Consider the following 18,790-nt stretch of genomic DNA (forward strand, 5'->3'; position numbering starts at 1 on the left):
CTACAGACACTGCTGCAGGGAGCACCCTCGTGTGTGTGTGTGTGTGTGTGTGTGTGTGTGTGTGTGTGTGTGTGTGTGTGGTGTGTCCAGGTGTACACGAGGCATGTGCAATATAGTGGAAGCAGGGTGAGCACTGGGGCTCCTTCACTTAAGAGCTCTGTAACCTTGGTCAAGGTGCCTGACCTTTGTGTGCAAATTGGAAGGGAAATAATTGTACCTGCTGAGAGCTGGGAGGATTAGATGAGGTAAACACTTAGAGCAGGTCCTGGCACATAGTTGGAACAAATGGTTAGCCACCATCATCATTCTCAGATGATCAAATCCAGACCTGTCGGGGCTGGGTCACACTGTGCACAGCGTAAATGTTACTACGAAATTCCTCCAAAATGGTGCTATCAACTAAGGCTTCCACCAATGCTTTCTGAAATTCCCTGCTTTCCCACATACTCACTGACACAAGAGTTTTAAGACTTTTTTTCCATCAACATGATGGGGTGAAAACAGTTACAGCTTTATTGCTTGAATAAAATTTGCTTTAAAACGGGATTGCCATCTAGCGGTAGGAAAAGTAGACTGCTCTTACATGGCACAAGCCAAACCCGGTGGACCTACATGTATCTTGGCATAATCTGGGCATTCGAGTCACTACCTCAGGTTTGGTTGCCCATAAGTCCCCTGTGTAGAGGTTTTTCTATTATCTTCCCCATTTTTAAGCAGCTTGTGATTTTCTCCTCATTTTCTCCAGCGTGGCAACATGGAGACCTGTCTGTACAGCCTCCTGTGTGTGGCCTCCCAGTGGAATGAATCTGGGTCACTGGCTCAGAAAAGAGGAGTGAGATAAATTAGGAACGGGGCTATTTACAAACTGGCAGGAGACTGTGGCTCCCAGCAGGGCGGGCTTTCCTCGAGTGAATGATCCCAACTCCCCAGTGGAGAGGTGGTCAAGTGCCTGCATCAGCCACGTTCCCTCAAACCTCCACAGAGGTCTGAGCAGAGTCCCAGTGAATGTCCTTCCAAATCAGGGGCTTGGACTGTCTGCTGTGAAGACTTAAAATCATAGTCTACAAAGATTTAAAAGTACATGACAGTGTTAGATGTTAATCATCAGAGACGTAGGTATATTTTTAAAGATCTGTACAAAACTGTTCCGTGAAAGAGAAAGAGGTATAAATAAAGCTATATTATTGGAAAGCTTATACATCATGTGTTTAATTAAGTACTGTTACTAAACTAATGGGATATTAAAAATTAAAGAAAAGTCTCAGTAAAAACAAGCAAAAGTCAGCTGTGATTAGAACACCGACTCAGGAGTGCCTGGGTGGCTTAGTTCGTTAAATATCTGCCTTTGGCTCATGTCATGATCCCAGAGTCCTGGGATGAGACCCATGTTGAGCTCCCTGCTCAGGGGGGAGCCTGCTTCTCCCCCTGCCCCTACCCCGCAACTTGTGTGCACATACTCTTTCTGTCTCAAATAAAATAAAATCTTAAAAAAAGAAAAGAGGGTAGCCTGGGTGGCTCAGTGGTATAGCGCCGCCTTCAGCCCAGGGCGTGATCCTGGAGGCCCAGGACTGAGTCCCACGTTGGGCTCCCTGCACAGAGCCACAGAGCCCGCTTCTCCCTCTGCCGCGCTCTGTGTGTGTGTGTGTGTGTGTGTGTGTGTCTCATGAATAAATAAATAAAATCTTTAAATAAATAAATAAGAAGCCCACTCAGGCTGATCTGACTGTCCCTCAGCACCAGGCTCATGCCCATTTCTAAGCTATTATTCGTGTGCCTTTGCCTAAAATAACTTCCCTTCGTCCCTTTGTTCAGCCAGATCTTAGTTTTCTAGTGCTTGGGCCTGAACCCCAGTCCTCCCTCAAGTCTTACCAACAGGAAAGGAGATGGTGTAGTGTAGAAGGCACGAGTCTCAGAAGCAGGCAGACCTTGAATCCGGCCTGCTGCCTGTTTCTGTACAATCTGAGCTAACACTTGTTTTCACATGTTGAAATGGTTGAAAAAAGTTAAAAGTAGACTATTCAGTGACACAAGAAAATTACAAAAATTCTAATTTCAGTATCTAAAGTATGATTAGAGCATGGCGTCACCCACTTGTTTGCATATTGTCTCCGGCTGCAGAGTTAAGTGATTGCAACAAAGGCTGTAGGACCCGCAAAGCCTAAAATATTTGCTATCTGAACTTGTTCAGAAAAAATTGGCCAACTCCTGGTCCGGATGAGAGCTGAGGGTGGCTTGGGCAAGAGAGGTGGCAGGAGATGCTGGTCAAGAGCCAGGTCTGAGATGTGGCTGAGAGGGGGCCCTGCCTGGCTGTTTGATGAGTAGGATGAGGAAAAGGTAGGTACAGAGGTAACTCCTTGGTTCGGGGCTTGAGCAGGTGGGTGTTACCTGCTGGAATGGGAAAGACAACTGAGAGAACAAACCAGGCAAAATCCTAGCTCTTCCCCTTGCTTACGTGACCAGCTAGTTTTGCTGTGTTACAAATCACCCCCACATTAGTGGCTTAAAACTTACTTCTCATGAGTCCAAGGACAGGCTCTGCACTTCTGGAGTGTGTGGGGGACTCAGCTGGGGCAAGATGATCTGGGATGGCCCACAGTTAGCTCAGCACCAGCTGGAGCCATGGAGATGCCTGGCCCCGAGTCTCCTGTCCTCCACAGGCTAGCCTGGCTCGCTCAGAAGGCAGTGGTGGAAGGGTTCCCAGGAGCAGCAGCAGAACAAGCCCCAGAGCACTGTGCTTTTCAAACTTGTCTGGGTCATGTTCACTGCAGCCCCAAGGTCCAAAGCAAGTCATGTGACCAAAACAAGATGGATGGAGGGGGACCGTTAATTGCATTTATAGCCTCTAGGTGAGAGAAGCCAAAAAAGTCACATTGCAAAGGGGTGTGGCTTATTTACACAATATTTTTCTTTAAAGACGTTTACTCTTTATTTAAAGAAATTTATTTCAAAAGCAAACTTTATCTCACTACCACAATAAAATAGGCCATGGCTTATCATAAATAGAAGGCAACCATAATATACAGTAAAAACACAGAGTGCTCTGATTTCAGCTTAGGTCATGATCTCAGGGTTGTGAGATCAAGCCCCTCATCAAGGTCTACACTTAGTGGAGTCTGCTTTCGATTCTCCCTCTCCCTCTCCCTCTGCCCACAAACTCTCAAAAAAAAAAAAAAAAAAGGGAGGGGATTCAAGAAATAGGTGCCAAAGAAAACCTACAGAGGTTTTCTTCTCCATATAACCAGCAGGATGGAAGACTCTTTCGTTGTGTGCTCCAGTGTTATCTCCAGAGCAGCACTTAGAATGTGCAGTACAGGAATGGTCTGAAGTCATTTAGGAAACACAAGGGCAGACCAGAAACAAGAGGAGAGAATTGTTTCCCACCCTCACGAAGGCCCATAGGCCTCTGAAGCATAGTAAGAGGAGGGAGACAAAAGGAATCTGGGGCAAAGACCCAGGTGTGCTTCATGGACCTGCCACTTCCCACCCATATAACCTATGGGCCTTTGGGGCCAATTGATTGGTATTTGGGGGACCTTGGTTTCCTCAACTGAAAAACACAGTAGGAACATCATACCTGCCTCATAGCGCTGCTGTGAGGCTCAATCATGAGCCTGTGTGTCATGGTGCTTCTCAGTCTACAAAATACCATATAAATACAGCAGATGATAAGCCTATTCCCTGAGGTGAGGCATGACGTGGGCACGAAGAGGAGGGTTGTAGAGGAAGGGAGAGGTTATCAGCCACCAACAGGGCAGATTACCACGTGTTGGCACATTCCCCTCGACATGGTCTCAAAATCAAGGAGCCAGCCAGTTGTAGAGCAGGGGTGGTGGGAGAGGGCCAGGGGCCTCCCCAGCCACCTCTCAACTCTGGAACCCTCTGATTCATCACCGGGGCCATCAGCCAGCTGTCCCTTGTAGCCTGGCATCTTGGATGTTACCAGAGGACATGGCGGTGACCAAGTAGGCCTCGGTAGCCTTCTGTGCTGAACCTCCAGGAACAGTTTACTGGTTAGGAACTCCAGGTGTCTGACATCACAGAAGGCAGCCACCACCTGAGTGCAGTACTAACTGTGTGTAACCCCAAATTCATATCCGGCTCTCAAGATGCCACCCACGTTCCCTGCTCTGCAGAGGTTCCGGGACCCTCAGTGGTGATCTGCCCCCCACAGCATTTGACCCAGGCGTCTGCGTCAGTCACCAGATCCACTGTATATCCATCTCCCCCACTAGACCACGAGCCAGGGTCCAGCTTAATATGCGTAGCACATGACCAGGACAGGTGACAGTAGGCCCTTGGCACTCACTGTTCCAAATGATGGTGCAAGGCGCTGAGGGTTTCTGTCCCCCCAGATTCATATGTAGAAATCCCGACGTGATGGGATTTGGACATGGGGCCTTTGGGAGGTGATTAGGTCGTGAGGGTGGAGCCCCGTGAGTGGAATTATCAGTGCTCTTCTATTTTAAAAATTTTTTAGGGATGCCCAGGTGGCTCAGGGGTTGAGCATCTGCCTTCAGCCCAGGGCGTGATCCTGGGGTCCCCGGATCGAGTCCCACATCGGGCTCCCTGCATGGAGCCTGCTTCTCCCTCTGCCTGTGTCTCTGCCTCTCTCTCTCTCTGTCTCTCATGCATAAATAAATAAAATATTTAAAAAAAATTTTTTTAAGATTTTATTTATTTATTCATCACACACACACAGACACACACACACACACACACACACAGAGAGACAGAGGCAGAGACAGAGACAGGAAGAGGGAGAAGCAAGCTCCATGCAAGGAGCCCGATGTGGAACTCGATCCGGAGACTCCAGGATCATGCCCTGAGCCGAAGGCAGATGCTCAACTGCTGAACCACCCAGGTGTCCCCTATCAATGTGCTTCTAGAAAGAAGCCAGACAGCTAGCTTGCCCTCTTTCCACCAGAATACCAGAAGTCAACAGAAATCTGTAGCCTGGAGGTGGGCGCCCCCTAGAACCTGACCATGGTGGCTCTGTCTTTCAGCCTTCCAGCCCCCAGGACTGTGAGAAATACAGCTCCGCGGTTTACAAGCTGCCCAGGCTATGGTGCATGGTCCTAGCAGCCTTCTTCTGAGAACGTGACAACTGCCTGAAGGTTTGGTCTGGCTGCAGGGGAGGCCAAAGTGCCATGAACTAAGGTCCTCCGGGGCCACCCTTGGCCAACAGGAGAAACAGGAGTTGGTGGATGAACACATTGGGATGGGACAGCCTGTGCGTGCTGTGCACAGCCGCCCCCAGTGGTCACTAGCCCGCTGACACGTCCCCCCCCCACGCCCCCTCAGACCATGTTGCCTTGCTTCCCTCCTGTTTCCCCTCCTTGCCACCCGTCTCGGGGTCGGCTTCTGGGACAGTTGGTGAGTTGGTTGATGGAATGTAGAGGATGTAGCAGCAAAGGAAGAAATGGAAGCCAGCTTGCCCAATGTCCCCAAGCACATGTTGCTGCTTCCGCAGCGTCTAGACTACGCTGGAGCACGCGCACAGCCAACAGCTCTGGCACAGGAAAAAGCACTTCTCAGCTGTCCCCACCATCCTGCTATTTGTCATCCCATCCATCTGCTGTCCCCACGAAACGCTCACCCACGTCAGCTAAAATGGTGCACTGTGCTTGGAATCAGTTGAGAAAATGTCAGGCCGATGGAACAGAGGAGAGAGAACGGAAATAGCAACTGCACGGACCATGGGGACGGCACAAATCTGCCCCTTCGCCCAGCAGGCAGGACTCCTGGAGCTCAGAGGCCTCTCCTGGGGGGTCGTTATGGGATTGGGGTACAGGGCAGGCCCTGAGAACCACGAGGAGCAGGGGCAGGTCACTCGATCCTCCACATGGCACCTGGGTGCTCTTTGCTCCTTCCTAAGCCCGGCTTTGGGTCAGCTCCTGCTTCTTGCCCCCTCTTGGGGGCCACGGGTACAGCAAGGGAGGGGCTGGGGGGTTCCCCAAACACAGAACTGGATTTGTTTAAAGTTGCTGCTTATTTTTCAGACGTTCATGTTAGTCTTTCAGAGTTCCACGTAGGAAAAGTTCATTCAGTAAAGATGTGTAGATTCCACGCCCAAGGTCCGTCGCCAGATACGTCTCCCAGAACTGGGTGTGCCCTTGTGCCCCTTATGTGCTGGGGGTCGGATGTTCTCTCTCAGAGGAAGAGGGCCCTTCTGAAAGCAAGGCGATTCTGATCTCGGAAGAGTGGATACTTACCACGTTCATTCAACACATTCATTCATTGTCATCCATTCACGGGTTACTCATTCATGGGAGTGCGTCTCACCAGCTAGACCCTGTCCTGAGCTCCAGGAATAAAAAAGCAGTGAGCAAAGCAGAGGTTCCCCACCTTGCAGAGATCACTGTTGGGTGGGAGAGATGGCAGTAAACAAACGCACGTAGCAATGTCAGGAAATGTGAAGTGGGGTGAAGGAAAAACAGAGGGACGAACGGGACAGAGGCCACAACTGGAGTCGGATGCCCAGGGAGTGTTGCGCGCATCTACCGCTGCGTGACAAACCGCCTCAGAGCTAAGTGCTTGAAACAACTATTTTTTTTATCATCTCCCAAAATTCTGTGGACTGAGTGGGCCCAGCTTGGGGGGCTCCTCCAGTCCCCATAGATTTGCACTCGGGCTCTCGTCTTCCGAGGCCTCACTGAGTCAGAGCATCTGAGAGGACCCACTCATGTATTCGGTGCCCTGACAGGGAGGCCAGGGAGGCCAGGCTCCACTGAATGTCAGCACGGCTGGGCCCCTCTCCTTGGGTCACCTCAGGGCCTTTCCCTGCCCAGGTGGCCTATCCGGACAGCCCTTCCCTTCGGCCTTTCCAGCAGGGTGACCAGACTTCCTCCACAGCAGCCCAAGGCTCCCCAGATTCAAAAGAAGCTGCCAGGCCATCTCAAGGCTCTGGCCCAGAGCTGGCGCAGCCTCACCTCTGACACACTGTGTTGGTTCAAGTGGGTCACAGGGCCAGTGGCAGGGATTCGTGTGTGTGTGTGTGTGTGTGTGTGTGTTGTGCATGCACGTGCGCAGGGGGCTGCACAGGGCACCGGGCGCAGGGAGGCATGGATCCCTGGGGGCCAGTCACCCAGAAGGCCTCACTGACCACCTGCCATTTGAGCAGACACCACAATAAAGTCAACGAGTGAGACATGCAGCTACCCGAGGGCGTACCAGTGCCCGGAGACAGGAGTGTGTCTGGGCTGTGTGACAAGAGCAGAGTCCACCATGGCAGGAGCCGGGCAGTGCACCACGGAGCCAAGAGGCAGCTGGAGGCTGGACCACCTCGGCAGCACAGGCCAAACGGAGGGACCCGGGAGCAATCTGCCTGGAAGCACGGGCCGGCTGTGGTGCAGTGTCACCTGATCTCTACGCTGCCAGGTCCTCCCCTGGGTCACGACTCCCCCTCAGCTTCTCACCCTGGTCTCCTAGGATCACCCTATTTATTTATTTATGTATGTATGTATGTATTTAAAGATTTTATGTATTATTTGAGAGAGAGAGTGAGAGAGAGCATGAGTGAGGGGAGAGGCAGATGGAGAGGGAGAGGCAGACCACTGAGCAGGGAGCCCGACATGGGACTCGATCCCAGGACCTCAAGATCATGGCCTGAACGGAAGGCAGATGCTGAACCGACTGAGCCACCAGGCGCCCCGGGTCACCCTATTTAAACTGCGACCTCCCTCCCTTCCCGGCACCTTCTCTGCCTGCTGATTCCTCCCCAGCACTGAGCACCAACTGCGTACTTGATGTTTACTCATTTATCTTAGCTATTGTCTACTGTGATCTAGCCTTTCCCTCTGGCGTGCACCTCAACACAGGCTGGGATTTTTATCTGTTCTACCTGCAGGCCTGCTGCCAATATTTGCTGTATGAACGATAATCAGCTGGCTCTGGTGCAAGGATCCTGAGGGAACCGTGTGCCTGGTAAGTACTGGACCACTGAATTAATTTGGCACCAACTTTTATAGTTCAACTGCACTTATCTAGAAGTTACCTTCCAGTAAGCAATTATCCAGGGAAAATGAAGAAGAAAGGAAGAAAGCCTTCAAAGCAGCCTCACTGGTGACCAAAGGTCACAGGACAGCCCCTCATTTTATGATTCTGGTGCACTGAATGATAAGCCAGTTATCGACCAGTTGTGGCCTGGCAAGATCTGGATTAAAGAGGGAGGGCCTATGACAGGACAAGAAGGAAAGGGACACCTGCCAACAAGGGGGAGTAGGAAAATGCAAATGCACACAGAAGGTTCGGAGCCAAGCAGTTCCACCGGGCTGCAGGAGCCGTGTCTACACATGGTATGACAACAGGCCACATGCATAATGACGACTAAGTCATTTTCAGAGGATCAGATTGTGCTCAGTCTTTTGTTCAAGATGAGGGGGTACACCTGAGCAAGATGTTCCTTCATAGCACCCCTACTGCCTCTCACCGCATCCCCCCTTTCCTAGGCAGCCCCTTCTTATTCTCCATGGGAGTTCTTCTTCACACCCCAACTTCTGCACTGCCGTGCCCAGGGTTCTTCTCATGGCCAGAGGACGACCATGGCAGCCTCCTGGATTCTTCATTCATCTTTCTCTAGTCCAGTAACACTCACATTGCATCTCCACCTCAGACACCCCACCACCTACTCACCTAGTCCTTGTGCTCACAAGACACTTGGACATCTCTGATTCCTCCTGATGCCACCCCTCTATGACCAGCAATTTGCGGTCACTCCGTCTCAGTAAATGGCAGGCACCATGATGCTTCCAGTTGCTCAGGCCAAAAACTTTTTTTTTTTTTTTTTTTTTTTTAGGATTTATTTATTCATGAGAGACACAGAGAGAGAAGCAGAGACATAGGCAGAGGGAGACACAGGCTCCCTGAGGGGAGCCCTATGTGGGACTCAATCCCAGGACCCTGGGACCAGGACCTGAGCCAAAGGCAGACACGGCCAACCACTGAGCCACCCAGGCCCCAGGCCATACACTTTAAAGCCATTCTTGACTCCTCTCTTTTTCTAACTAGAGTGCCATGTCATTCATTATATAAACTAGCACTGTCCGAGACAAACCAGGATGTGTAGTCTGTCCATTAACCCACATCCAATTCATCAGCAAACCCAGTTGGTTCTATTTTTAAGTATGTATCTAGCATCCGGCCATTGTCCCACCTCCTACTTTATTGCCCTTGGTCCAGGCATTCATCCTGTCCTGCCTTGATTTTTACAATGGCCTCCTAACTGGTCTCCCCACTTCCACCCATGCCTCCCACCTCCAAATCTGTTCTCACAGCAACCACAGCAAGCCCATTAAAACATGAGTGAGATCACATTACTCCTCTGCTCAAAAGTCTCAATGGTTTCCCAGTTCATTCAGAGGAAAAGCCTAGGTCTTTATACAATAGCTTTGCCTTTGCTGTTCCTTCTGCCTGGAACGCCTCCACCAGGTAACCACTAGGCATGCTCCCTCACTTCTTCCAGCCACGTGTACTCACTCTCTATAAAAAATGTCAAAATGCCAATAATCTGGGATCCCTGGGTGGCGCAGCGGTTTGGCGCCTGCCTTTGGCCCAGGGCGCGATCCTGGAGACCCAGGATCGAGTCCCACGTCGGGCTCCTGGTGCATGGAGCCTGCTTCTCCCTCTGCCTGTGTCTCTGCCTCTCTGTGTGTGTGTGTGTGTGACTATCATAAATAAATAAAAATTTATTTAAAAAAATGTCAATAATCTCCACCAACATCACTTATGCATCCCTAACCCAGCTCTCCTTGCCTGATGCAACACACTGCATTTTCTAAAAATGGCCATAGAAATTTGTATGGTCCTACAAACTCTTCTAGAACCACTTCTCTCATCAAAAGGGAGTCTTATTCCCCTCCCCTTTGATATGAACCAGTCTTAGGAACTCCCTTCTAAACAGATAAAATGTGACACTACAAGCCTCCGGAGGTGGGCTCCTCACAGGTGCTTATCCTCCTCCTGACTCTGTCTCTTGGGACCTTCTCCCTGGGAACCCACGACGCCAGAGGAAGCCCAAACTAGTGCACACAGAGAGCCCAGAAGGGGACGAACCAAGGCCCCAGACAACAGCCACCATTAACCACCAGCTGCATGAGCGAACAAGCCTTTAGATGGTTCACAGGCCCCAGGCCTCAAGTCTTCCAGCTCAGGTCCTGGACATCATAGAGCAGAGAAAAGCTACCCCCTTGCCCTGTTCTATGCCTCCAATCCAAATCCCTGACCCACAGAACTCCTAAGTTTTCACACTATTTGTTACACGTCCTAGTAACCAAAACATCAAACTTGATTTTCCTCTCTATTAGCTATCGCTGTATATATTTGCTTGCTGATTTCTCATGTCTCCCCGGAAGAGAATGGGAACTCCTGGAGGTCAGGTACTTGTGTCTATTTTCCCCTCACCTCAGTATCTATAAAAGTATCTGGCACACAGTGGGCCCTCGGTAAATACTTGTTGAACAAATGAATCTTTGCTAATTAAAGAAAACTGCTCCGTACTATAATTGCAACACCTTCTGCTGAAGCACGCGACCTTTTCCTGAAGAAAGCGTTCTCTGGTGTGTTTTGGACCAGCTCCCTGTTAAAAAATATCTCTTGTCAGCCATCTGGAAAATGATAAAGTTGGATCTATACCTCCCACTATACGCCAGGAAACAGTCCAAACGGATCAAAGATTTATACGTGATAAAACGAAACCATTAAAATCCTAGAAAAAAAGGCACGACAGGATTCCGATATAACCTTGGAGTGGGAAGGCCTTTCTAACGACGACTCTCTCACAGCCATAAAGGAAAAAGATGGATCAATTCAAAGTACATAAAAACCACAAAACTTCTGTTTGGCCGAGGAAAAGCAGCATGAGCAAAATCAAAAGATAAATGACAATCTGGGAGGAAAGCCAGTAGCTTCCATCACAAAGAGCTAAACTTCCTGATGTATTTAAACAAACAAACAGACTCCTAGAAGTTGACAGAAAAGGAGGCCAATAAATCAGTAGAAACATGGCCGGTTCGAGGCAGTTCACAGGAAAGGGAACAACAGATGACCCTTAATCGTAAGGAAAAATACACAACATCCTTTCTCTCACATATAATGAGAGAAATATGAAGTAAAACTACCCTGAGAAATTATTTCTCGCCTAACACATTGGCCCAAAATCCAAATCATGGCAAACGATGCTGGCAGGGTAGTGAGGAGAGGGCTGGTCTCACGTGTTGCTGGTGGGACGGCAAACCTGCCGTGTCATCCAATGTTACGGTGGGTATGCCCTGTGGCCTAGCAATGACATTTCTGGGAATTTAGCCCAGATCAGTTTGCGCATATGTGAAATGACATATATATGAAATCACTCATCTAGCATTCTTCATAGTAGGCAAACACAGAAACAGCATAAACATCCATCAGTAGAAGACTGATAGCCTACATGATGATACATGTGTGCATACAACACAACACCAGAGAGCTGTAAAGAAGAATGAGAGCTTTGTTGTCCTATTATAGAAAGAGCTAACAGATGCATCATAAAAAAGGAAAATGCAAGGTTCCAAACAGTATGCATAATGCTATCTGCTAATTAAAAAAAAGAAAGAAAGAAAAAAACCCAGAGAACAACAATACTCATATTCCTGTTTGCTCATATACGAGCAAAGAAATTCAAGAAAGTTATGCAAGGGGCACCTGGCTGGCTCAGTCGGACAAGTGTGCGACTTTTGATCTTGGGATTGAGTTCAAGCCCCATGTTGGTTGCAAAGATTACTTAAATAATAAATAAATAAATAAATAAATAAATAATCCATGGAGAAACAGCCAGAGCCTACAGACTTCAAGCTTTTTCACCCCTAATAATCCATTCCTGTGATTAAGCACTGGAATCACAGTTGGTTAGAACACTGGCAGCTAAATAGCCCAGTGATCATGTCCTTTACCCCCTCCCCACCAGGGATTACCCAAAGGCAAGGACTGGTTTCCCAGCCTCAAGGAGGACCAGCGTCTATGGTGCCATTTACCCTCCAAGTCCCCATGAGATCAGGCTGAGGCTAGACTCCAGCTGAGCCCACATCTTTGCCTGGTTTCTTCCTGTTGTAACTGGTTTCGATTTGGTCCCTACTGGCTTCTCCTGAGAACCTCCCCCAAGAAATCACTCAGCGCAGAATCCCTGTCTCAGGCTCTGCTCCTAGAAACTCAACCTAAGACATCAACCAAATAAACCACATTAACTGATAACAGATCCCTTCCTCCAAAATGCACCACCAGTCAGCATTTCTGACCAGCACATGCATAATTTTCCACACTGTGCTGGCCTAATACCAACCAAAAGCAAAGATACTGCTGGTGGGACTTCATACAAGTTAATACACAGTTTCTAAGGAGGGATATAAAATGTTGACTGTATTTTTATCCCGACCACCCATGGACCTAAGGTCCTGGGAACCCCCAGCCTGAGAACTCGTTCTGGCTAAATCATGATTCCAGACATATTAGCTGGATTTCCTGACCACTGGCTGAGAGCAGGAAAGGCAAACAGCTGGCTTTGCCTGCCGTCGCAGACTTCGAGATGTCCACCCCAATTCATTCCCTGGTCCTGGCACACAAGAGCGTAATCCCTGAGAAGGCTGCATTTCCCCCCCTTAGGTAATACAGCAAAATCCTCACCGTGGAATGGAAATGGAAGGGCTATATGCCGTGTCTGGGCCAGCAGCCTCGGATAGTGGGTGTGACCCTTTCACACCTACACCAGACCCATGCCACATCCCATACACCCCACTCAGGTCTCAGCATTCAGCTCTATGCACTGAAGACTACTTACAGTCAATCCCCGTGACTCTGCAGAGCTTTTCCAGTCATGTGAAGCATGCTTGACCAGGGCAAGTTGGAAGGGCCCGGAAGCGCCCTCAACTAAATCCCAAAGGACGGGAAGGTAGTGGACAGATGGTTTCCTATGCTCTCAAGTGGGGTAACGCCAAGGCATGTCTAACTGTTTCCCAAAAATCCCCAGTAGGGTCAAGCTCCAGTTGCCACAGTAGTAACTTCCTTGATTATATTCCCCTTATCAGCTATCTGCTCTTTCTCATCATGCTTCCCTACTCCCACTACAGATGCGTCCTGGGATTGCCTCCTAAGCAGTTGCCTTGAACTTGAAACCTTGCCTCAGAATCTGTGGCGAAATCCAAACCAAAAGGATTCTACCAGCAGATCTACACAGAGATCCAGTTTCAACCATGCATATGTTAAAAGCACCCTGGGGCATGGTAGAGCAATGAAGGAAAGAAGTCCAGGTCTCTGAGTGATGGCATGAGGAGAGCCACCGCCAATCCAGAACTGCTAGGTGAGAAACAATCTTCTCTCTTCTTTAAGCCACAGAATTGGTGGGGAATCTTTGTTACGGTAGCTGTGGCTTGTGCTAGTTAGGAAACCTGCCCAACATCCATTTCCTCTCTGGTCATGGCACGGCTTTTCTGCTCAGGAACCACTTTCCTACTCCCCTCCCAGATATAGCTGACCTGCTCATGCCACCCCGGCTTCAGGGGAGGCAGGAACATATGGCTTAGGGGAGGACCCAAGAGCCAAATCAGGCCAATCAGAGACAAGAAGCATCAGCCAAGATCTTTGGCTGAAAGACAAACCCTTCTTCTGCTGAGCTACTGTCCAATAGGACAGAAGTCCAGAGCAATGAACCTGCACTTGAGCCTGTCTGGGGAAGAAGTCACCTGTGGGAAAACTAGATATATAAGACAGAGAGAAAGATGAGTGATAACATTATTTAGGCACCTAGATCCAGCTATCCGTGAAGCTGGACAACCCTAGATTTGTCAGCCAATACATCCGCAACCAAGAATTCTATTTAATAAAAATCTGCCCCAGGGTGCCTGGCTGGCTCAATCAGTGGAGCATAAGCCTCTTGATCCCAGGATCATGAGTTCAAGCCCCATTTTGGGCATAGAGCTTACTTTAAAGAAAAAAAAAAGTCTCAAAAATAAATAAATAAAAAATCTATCCCTAAAGAGAATACCATGTCCGTTAGTTCATAACTCTCTGTGCAAAATAGGCTACGGGCCAGCTGCTAGTCTTTTAGATAATTCCCTTATAGGAATACTCATTTTTGTTGTCACAATTATCCAGATAACTGAGGAAAGCAAATCAAATGCTTTCTAGACTCTCTCATCTGCATCAAGTGCTAGGAGACACAACGTGATGTCAGCAATTGGCCCGCTGCTGCCAGGGCCAAGCCCTCCGTGCCAGCTGTCCCAGGAGGCTTCACCAAGTAGCCACCATGCCATCCCACTCTGCTGCTATGGGTCCCAAGTCCATCCTCAGCCACTGCAGATTCTTGAATGTGGCCTTAGCCCAAGCACCTGGACCTTTACTCGAGGCAGAGCAGGACTGTGTCGACCCTTCAGGATGGCTCTGTGCCACTGAGCATTGCCATTCAGAAAAACCCCAAAGGGGTGAGGACTGAGGATCCCAAAGCCTGCCCTAGTCTCGTGTCTGCCTCTTGTGTAGTCCAAATTGAACCTGGGGAGTTTTCTTTCCTTTCTTAAGGATGAGGAGAGGGAAAAGGGATTTTGACCAGATTTAGCTGGCCCTCTCTTCTGGCCACCAATGGATGGCCCCAGCGGCTGCCTCATCTGCTCCTGGGCACTGGGATGCTGACCCCCCCAGGTGTGCTCCGAGAATTGTTCCAGAGAACACTATGCAGACAGCAGTGCCCAGCTGGGTGCCCAACATCATAGGTGCTCAACAGAAGGGTTTATTTCCTCCTTCAGAAAGAAAAAGCTGACTTGCAAGAGAAATGCTAACTCAAGTTATAGGACATGCCACTGAAATTGTCCAGGTCTTGGCAGAATGCCTGGCCCACGGTGTGGGAAAGGAGGGGGCAATGAGAAACCAGGAGAGAGGTGGAAGCAAGCAGAAGAAGGAAAGGAACAGAGGAGGAGGAGAGAGGAAATTGGAAATGGCCCCATCACCCACATGTTCCCCAGACCAAGAAGCAGCCTGGTCCTAACGCATGATTTCCTTCCACTTCCAGGGTGAAGAGGAGGCTGGGGACCTCAGACCCAGGGCACCAGAGGAAAGCAGCCGAAGGGCCATAGGGCGGGACAGATGAGCACTCAGTTTGGGCAGCAACCTGGGACTGGGGAAACTCTCTCTCTCAGCCACCATGATTCCCTGACGGTTTGGGCCCTTCCTGCTATCCCCACCCCCCAATCACAGAAGGACCCTGGAAACCACCTCTCATCCCCATAGGCTGCTGCTTCTCTTTTACCCTATCTTGGGCTCAGGTCTGCTTTATCGTTAACCTCCTGGGCCTCTGGGGCCAGGCCTCCCAGGTGAGGAGATGCAGGTGGCCAAAGGTCACAGCACTCAGCAGTCACATGACCCAAAGGAGACTGCTGTCCCTCCCACAAGAGCCCAGTGTGCACCAGGCCGGCAAGCATTCCTCACGCTCCAGCGTTTGCCACTTCTCCACCACTGCCAGACTCAACAGAGGGACAAGTACTTGCAGCCAGCAAGTCCCAGCCCCAAAAACCCAGAAGCATCTCCACAGTAACCCCAGGATCGCAAAAAGTGACAAAAGTGTTGGTGAGTCACCTTCCCTGTCCACCCCAGGCATCTCTGCCCATCAGCCTTGAGGCACCTGTTCATCTGCTCTGCTACCCAGGGCTCAAGATTTGCTTCTTTGAACTCACCCGCCAATACACAAGCATCCACCCCAAACAACCTCAAGCGAATGTCCCAAGAAGCCCTAAACAGGGAGCTAGCCCTCAGTGCTCTGTTTTGTTTTTATAAGGGAAGTTCCATGAGAACATTTCATTTATTAAAATAATTCCTTTAAACTCTTTCAGAATAATAAAATTCATTTTCCTTACTTGAGTAGCACTGCAAGTAGAAGTACTTTTATTTCAAGGCACCATAAATGATAGTCTCTCTAAGAACACCTCTGGCTCCACATATGAAAATACTTAAAAAAAAAAAAAAAAAAAAGAAAAGAAAAAAGGAAAACACCTCACAGCAATCATGATCAACACAAACTTTTGTTAATGTGACTGTTCAACAGGATGTGGGTTACGGGGGGCCTGGCTCCTCTATGATCATTGACAACCCTTATTAGAACAGATCCCCCAGTTCAGGCCCTGGAAGGACAGGGGAATGAACGAAACCCACGTAAGGTGGGGGACCTTCCAAACCCCAAATTCCTATCAACGTGCCAGCTCTGGAGTTTCTCCCAGCTCCTCCTCCTCTTCACTTCTCCTCCTCGCTCAGGTTGGCATTCCCCTGGCGTGTGGACATCAGCTTGGTTTGCAAAAGAGCCGCTAGTTTTTTGGACGTCTTTTTGAGAAAGGCGCTGCCCGGGTGGGCACTGTTCACGTGCAGGTACAGGTCCTCCTGGGTGGGCCCCGTGTAGCCACAATCCTCACAGACATAAAGCTTGTCCCGACGTTGTTTGTAGGCGTACTGCTGCTGCACCCCGTGGATCTTCTTCAGATGCGACTCCAAGGAGCAGCGCTGGGTGAAGGCTTTGTTGCAGATGTCACATTTGTAGGGGCGAATGCCTGCAAAGTTGATGGGCAGACACATCACCAGTTGGTCACCGCCAAGCCAGAGCCTCCCAACCATGAAGCCATTTAAAATCATGATGCACAACCCAATAGCAGAAAAACAAATGGCCTGATTCAAAACCGGGCAGAGGAACTAAACGGACCCTCTTTCAAAGAAGGCAGGCATAGAGCCAACAGGTACATGACAAGGTGCTCAACACCGTTGATCATCAGGAGAATGTGAGTCACAACTGCCATGAAATATCACCTCGCACCTGTTAGAATGATTATCATCAAAGACAAAAGATAGCAAGGGTCCTTGAGGATGTGGGGGAAAGGGAACCCTTGTACACTGGTGGTGGAAATATAAACTGGCACAGCCATTATGGAAATCAGTATGGAGTTTTCCCAAAAAATTAAGAATAGCACTACCAGGGACGCCTCGGTTGCTCAATGGTTGAGCGTCTGTCTTTGGCTCAGGTCGTGATCCTGGAGTCCCGAGATCGAGTCTCACATCCAGCTCCCCGCAGGGAGCCTGCTTCTCCCTCTGCCTAAGTTTCTGCCTCTCTCTCTCTCTGTCTCTCATGAATAAATAAATAAAATCTAAAAAAAAAAAAAAAAAAAAAAAAGGAAGAGCACTACCATATGATCAGAAATCCCACGTCTAGGATATAGATCCAAAGAAAAGGAAAACAGGATCTCAAAGAGACATCTGCACACCTGTGTTCACTGCAGCATTATTCACAACAGCCAAGACATGCACATAATCTAAGTGTCCATCAACAAATGAATGGATAAAGAAGATGTGGTGTATTTATACAACGGAATATTATTCTGCCATGAGAAAGGAAATCCTGCTATTTACAACATCGTGGATGAACAGTGAGGGCATTATATGAAATAAACCTACAGAGAATGATAAATACAGCATGGTACTACTTGTACATGGAAAAGTCAAACCTGTGGAACAGAGTGGATAAACGGTTGTAGGAGGGGTAGGAAAAATAGGGAGGAAAAAAAATCCGCATGACCAGGGATTTGACGTGAGGAAAATGATTAAGACAGGAAACAAGGTGTGTCTACAAAGGTTCACAACATCCCCATGAGCAAACATAAAAAGGGATGCCAACCTCGCAAAGAAACACCACCTGGCTTTGGGAGGAAGGGTTTTGGTCTTCCCACTTGTATGCCTTAATGTTTTGGTTTTATAATGGGCAAAGCAAAACTTGTTTTTAGTTTAGTTGTGGTTTTCCGGAAACAGACCCTCTGACAAAGATTCCAGCAGCGCCTATAAGTGAGCGAAGACATGGGGGCTGGGAGAGGAAGGAGTCCTATGAGGTATGGACAGCAAGGCGGTCACTGCTATGGGCAACCAGAGTCCAGTTCCCCTGGACAAGTTAAGACATTGACCTCTGAGTCATCCTGCCCCTTACAGCTAGGGTCCCCCCCACCCCCAGCAGCACTGTCAGGGGCCGCCCCTGGGTGGTGCTGATTCTCCCTCCCCGGCTTGTGCCAGCAAGAACACTGTCAGGCAGAGTTGCAGGTGTGGGCAGTCACAACGTCAATGGGTGTGCCCAGAAACGGCAGGAGCCGGGGGCGTGGGCTGGACATGGGTGGCATCTGCCACAGTTATGAAAGCATTTCCAAACGAGATCTCATGCTGGCCTCAGCATCCGGCTAATATCCGTGGGGATTGCCTTCTAGATGGATAGTTCCCATGTGCCATCCACACCAGGGAGCTCAGCCTCATGAAAGCACAGACCTTCCTATTTCACGAAGGGCACTCATTCTGACTCTGAGGTTAGAGTGTCACATAAACTGATGTGTGTAAGGCCTAACGTAGGCTGTAAGGGATGAGTGTCATGCCAGGGGTACCAGGAACAGATGGGGGGCAGCCACCACCATCAGACCATCTTAGAGCCCAGAGGCCGGCAGAGTCATCCCGCACAGGAATCGCCAAAGCAAAATTTAAGGACAGGCTAAAAACTCATCAATCAAGTTAGATAATGTTTCAAAAATTGAAACACACTGAAAAAAAAAAAATCCCTAAGAACAAGTTATCAAAATCTTAAACAAGGACAAGACCCGACAATATCCTCCTGGAGCTTTCAACGAAAGGAAAGACGTGCACTCCAGGGAGATTTTACGTGTATTTTTTAAGTGGTTATTCTTTTTCCCCATCCTGTTCTGATTGTTGAAATAAATATACTGAAAAATTGAAAAGGAGCTGTATTAAAACTCCCATTTAAAAATGTTTA

The 18,790-nt window shown here is 49.0% G+C and overlaps 1 protein-coding gene across 1 annotated transcript in view; it reads right to left on the minus strand.

Moving 5' to 3' along the window:
• Positions 1-16,009: 16,009 nt before the first annotated feature.
• Positions 16,010-18,790, minus strand: part of OVOL2 (ovo like zinc finger 2) — a 28,873-nt gene continuing 26,092 nt past the window's right edge. The window contains exon 4 of the mRNA XM_055305534.1: positions 16,010-16,547. Coding sequence (XP_055161509.1) covers positions 16,237-16,547 — 311 coding nt within the window. The 3' untranslated portion in view covers positions 16,010-16,236. The remainder of the gene's footprint in view (positions 16,548-18,790) is intronic.

Source organism: Nyctereutes procyonoides, unplaced genomic scaffold (genome assembly GCF_905146905.1).
Source record: "Nyctereutes procyonoides isolate TBG_1078 unplaced genomic scaffold, NYPRO_anot_genome, whole genome shotgun sequence".
NCBI classification, from domain to species: domain Eukaryota; kingdom Metazoa; phylum Chordata; class Mammalia; order Carnivora; family Canidae; genus Nyctereutes; species Nyctereutes procyonoides.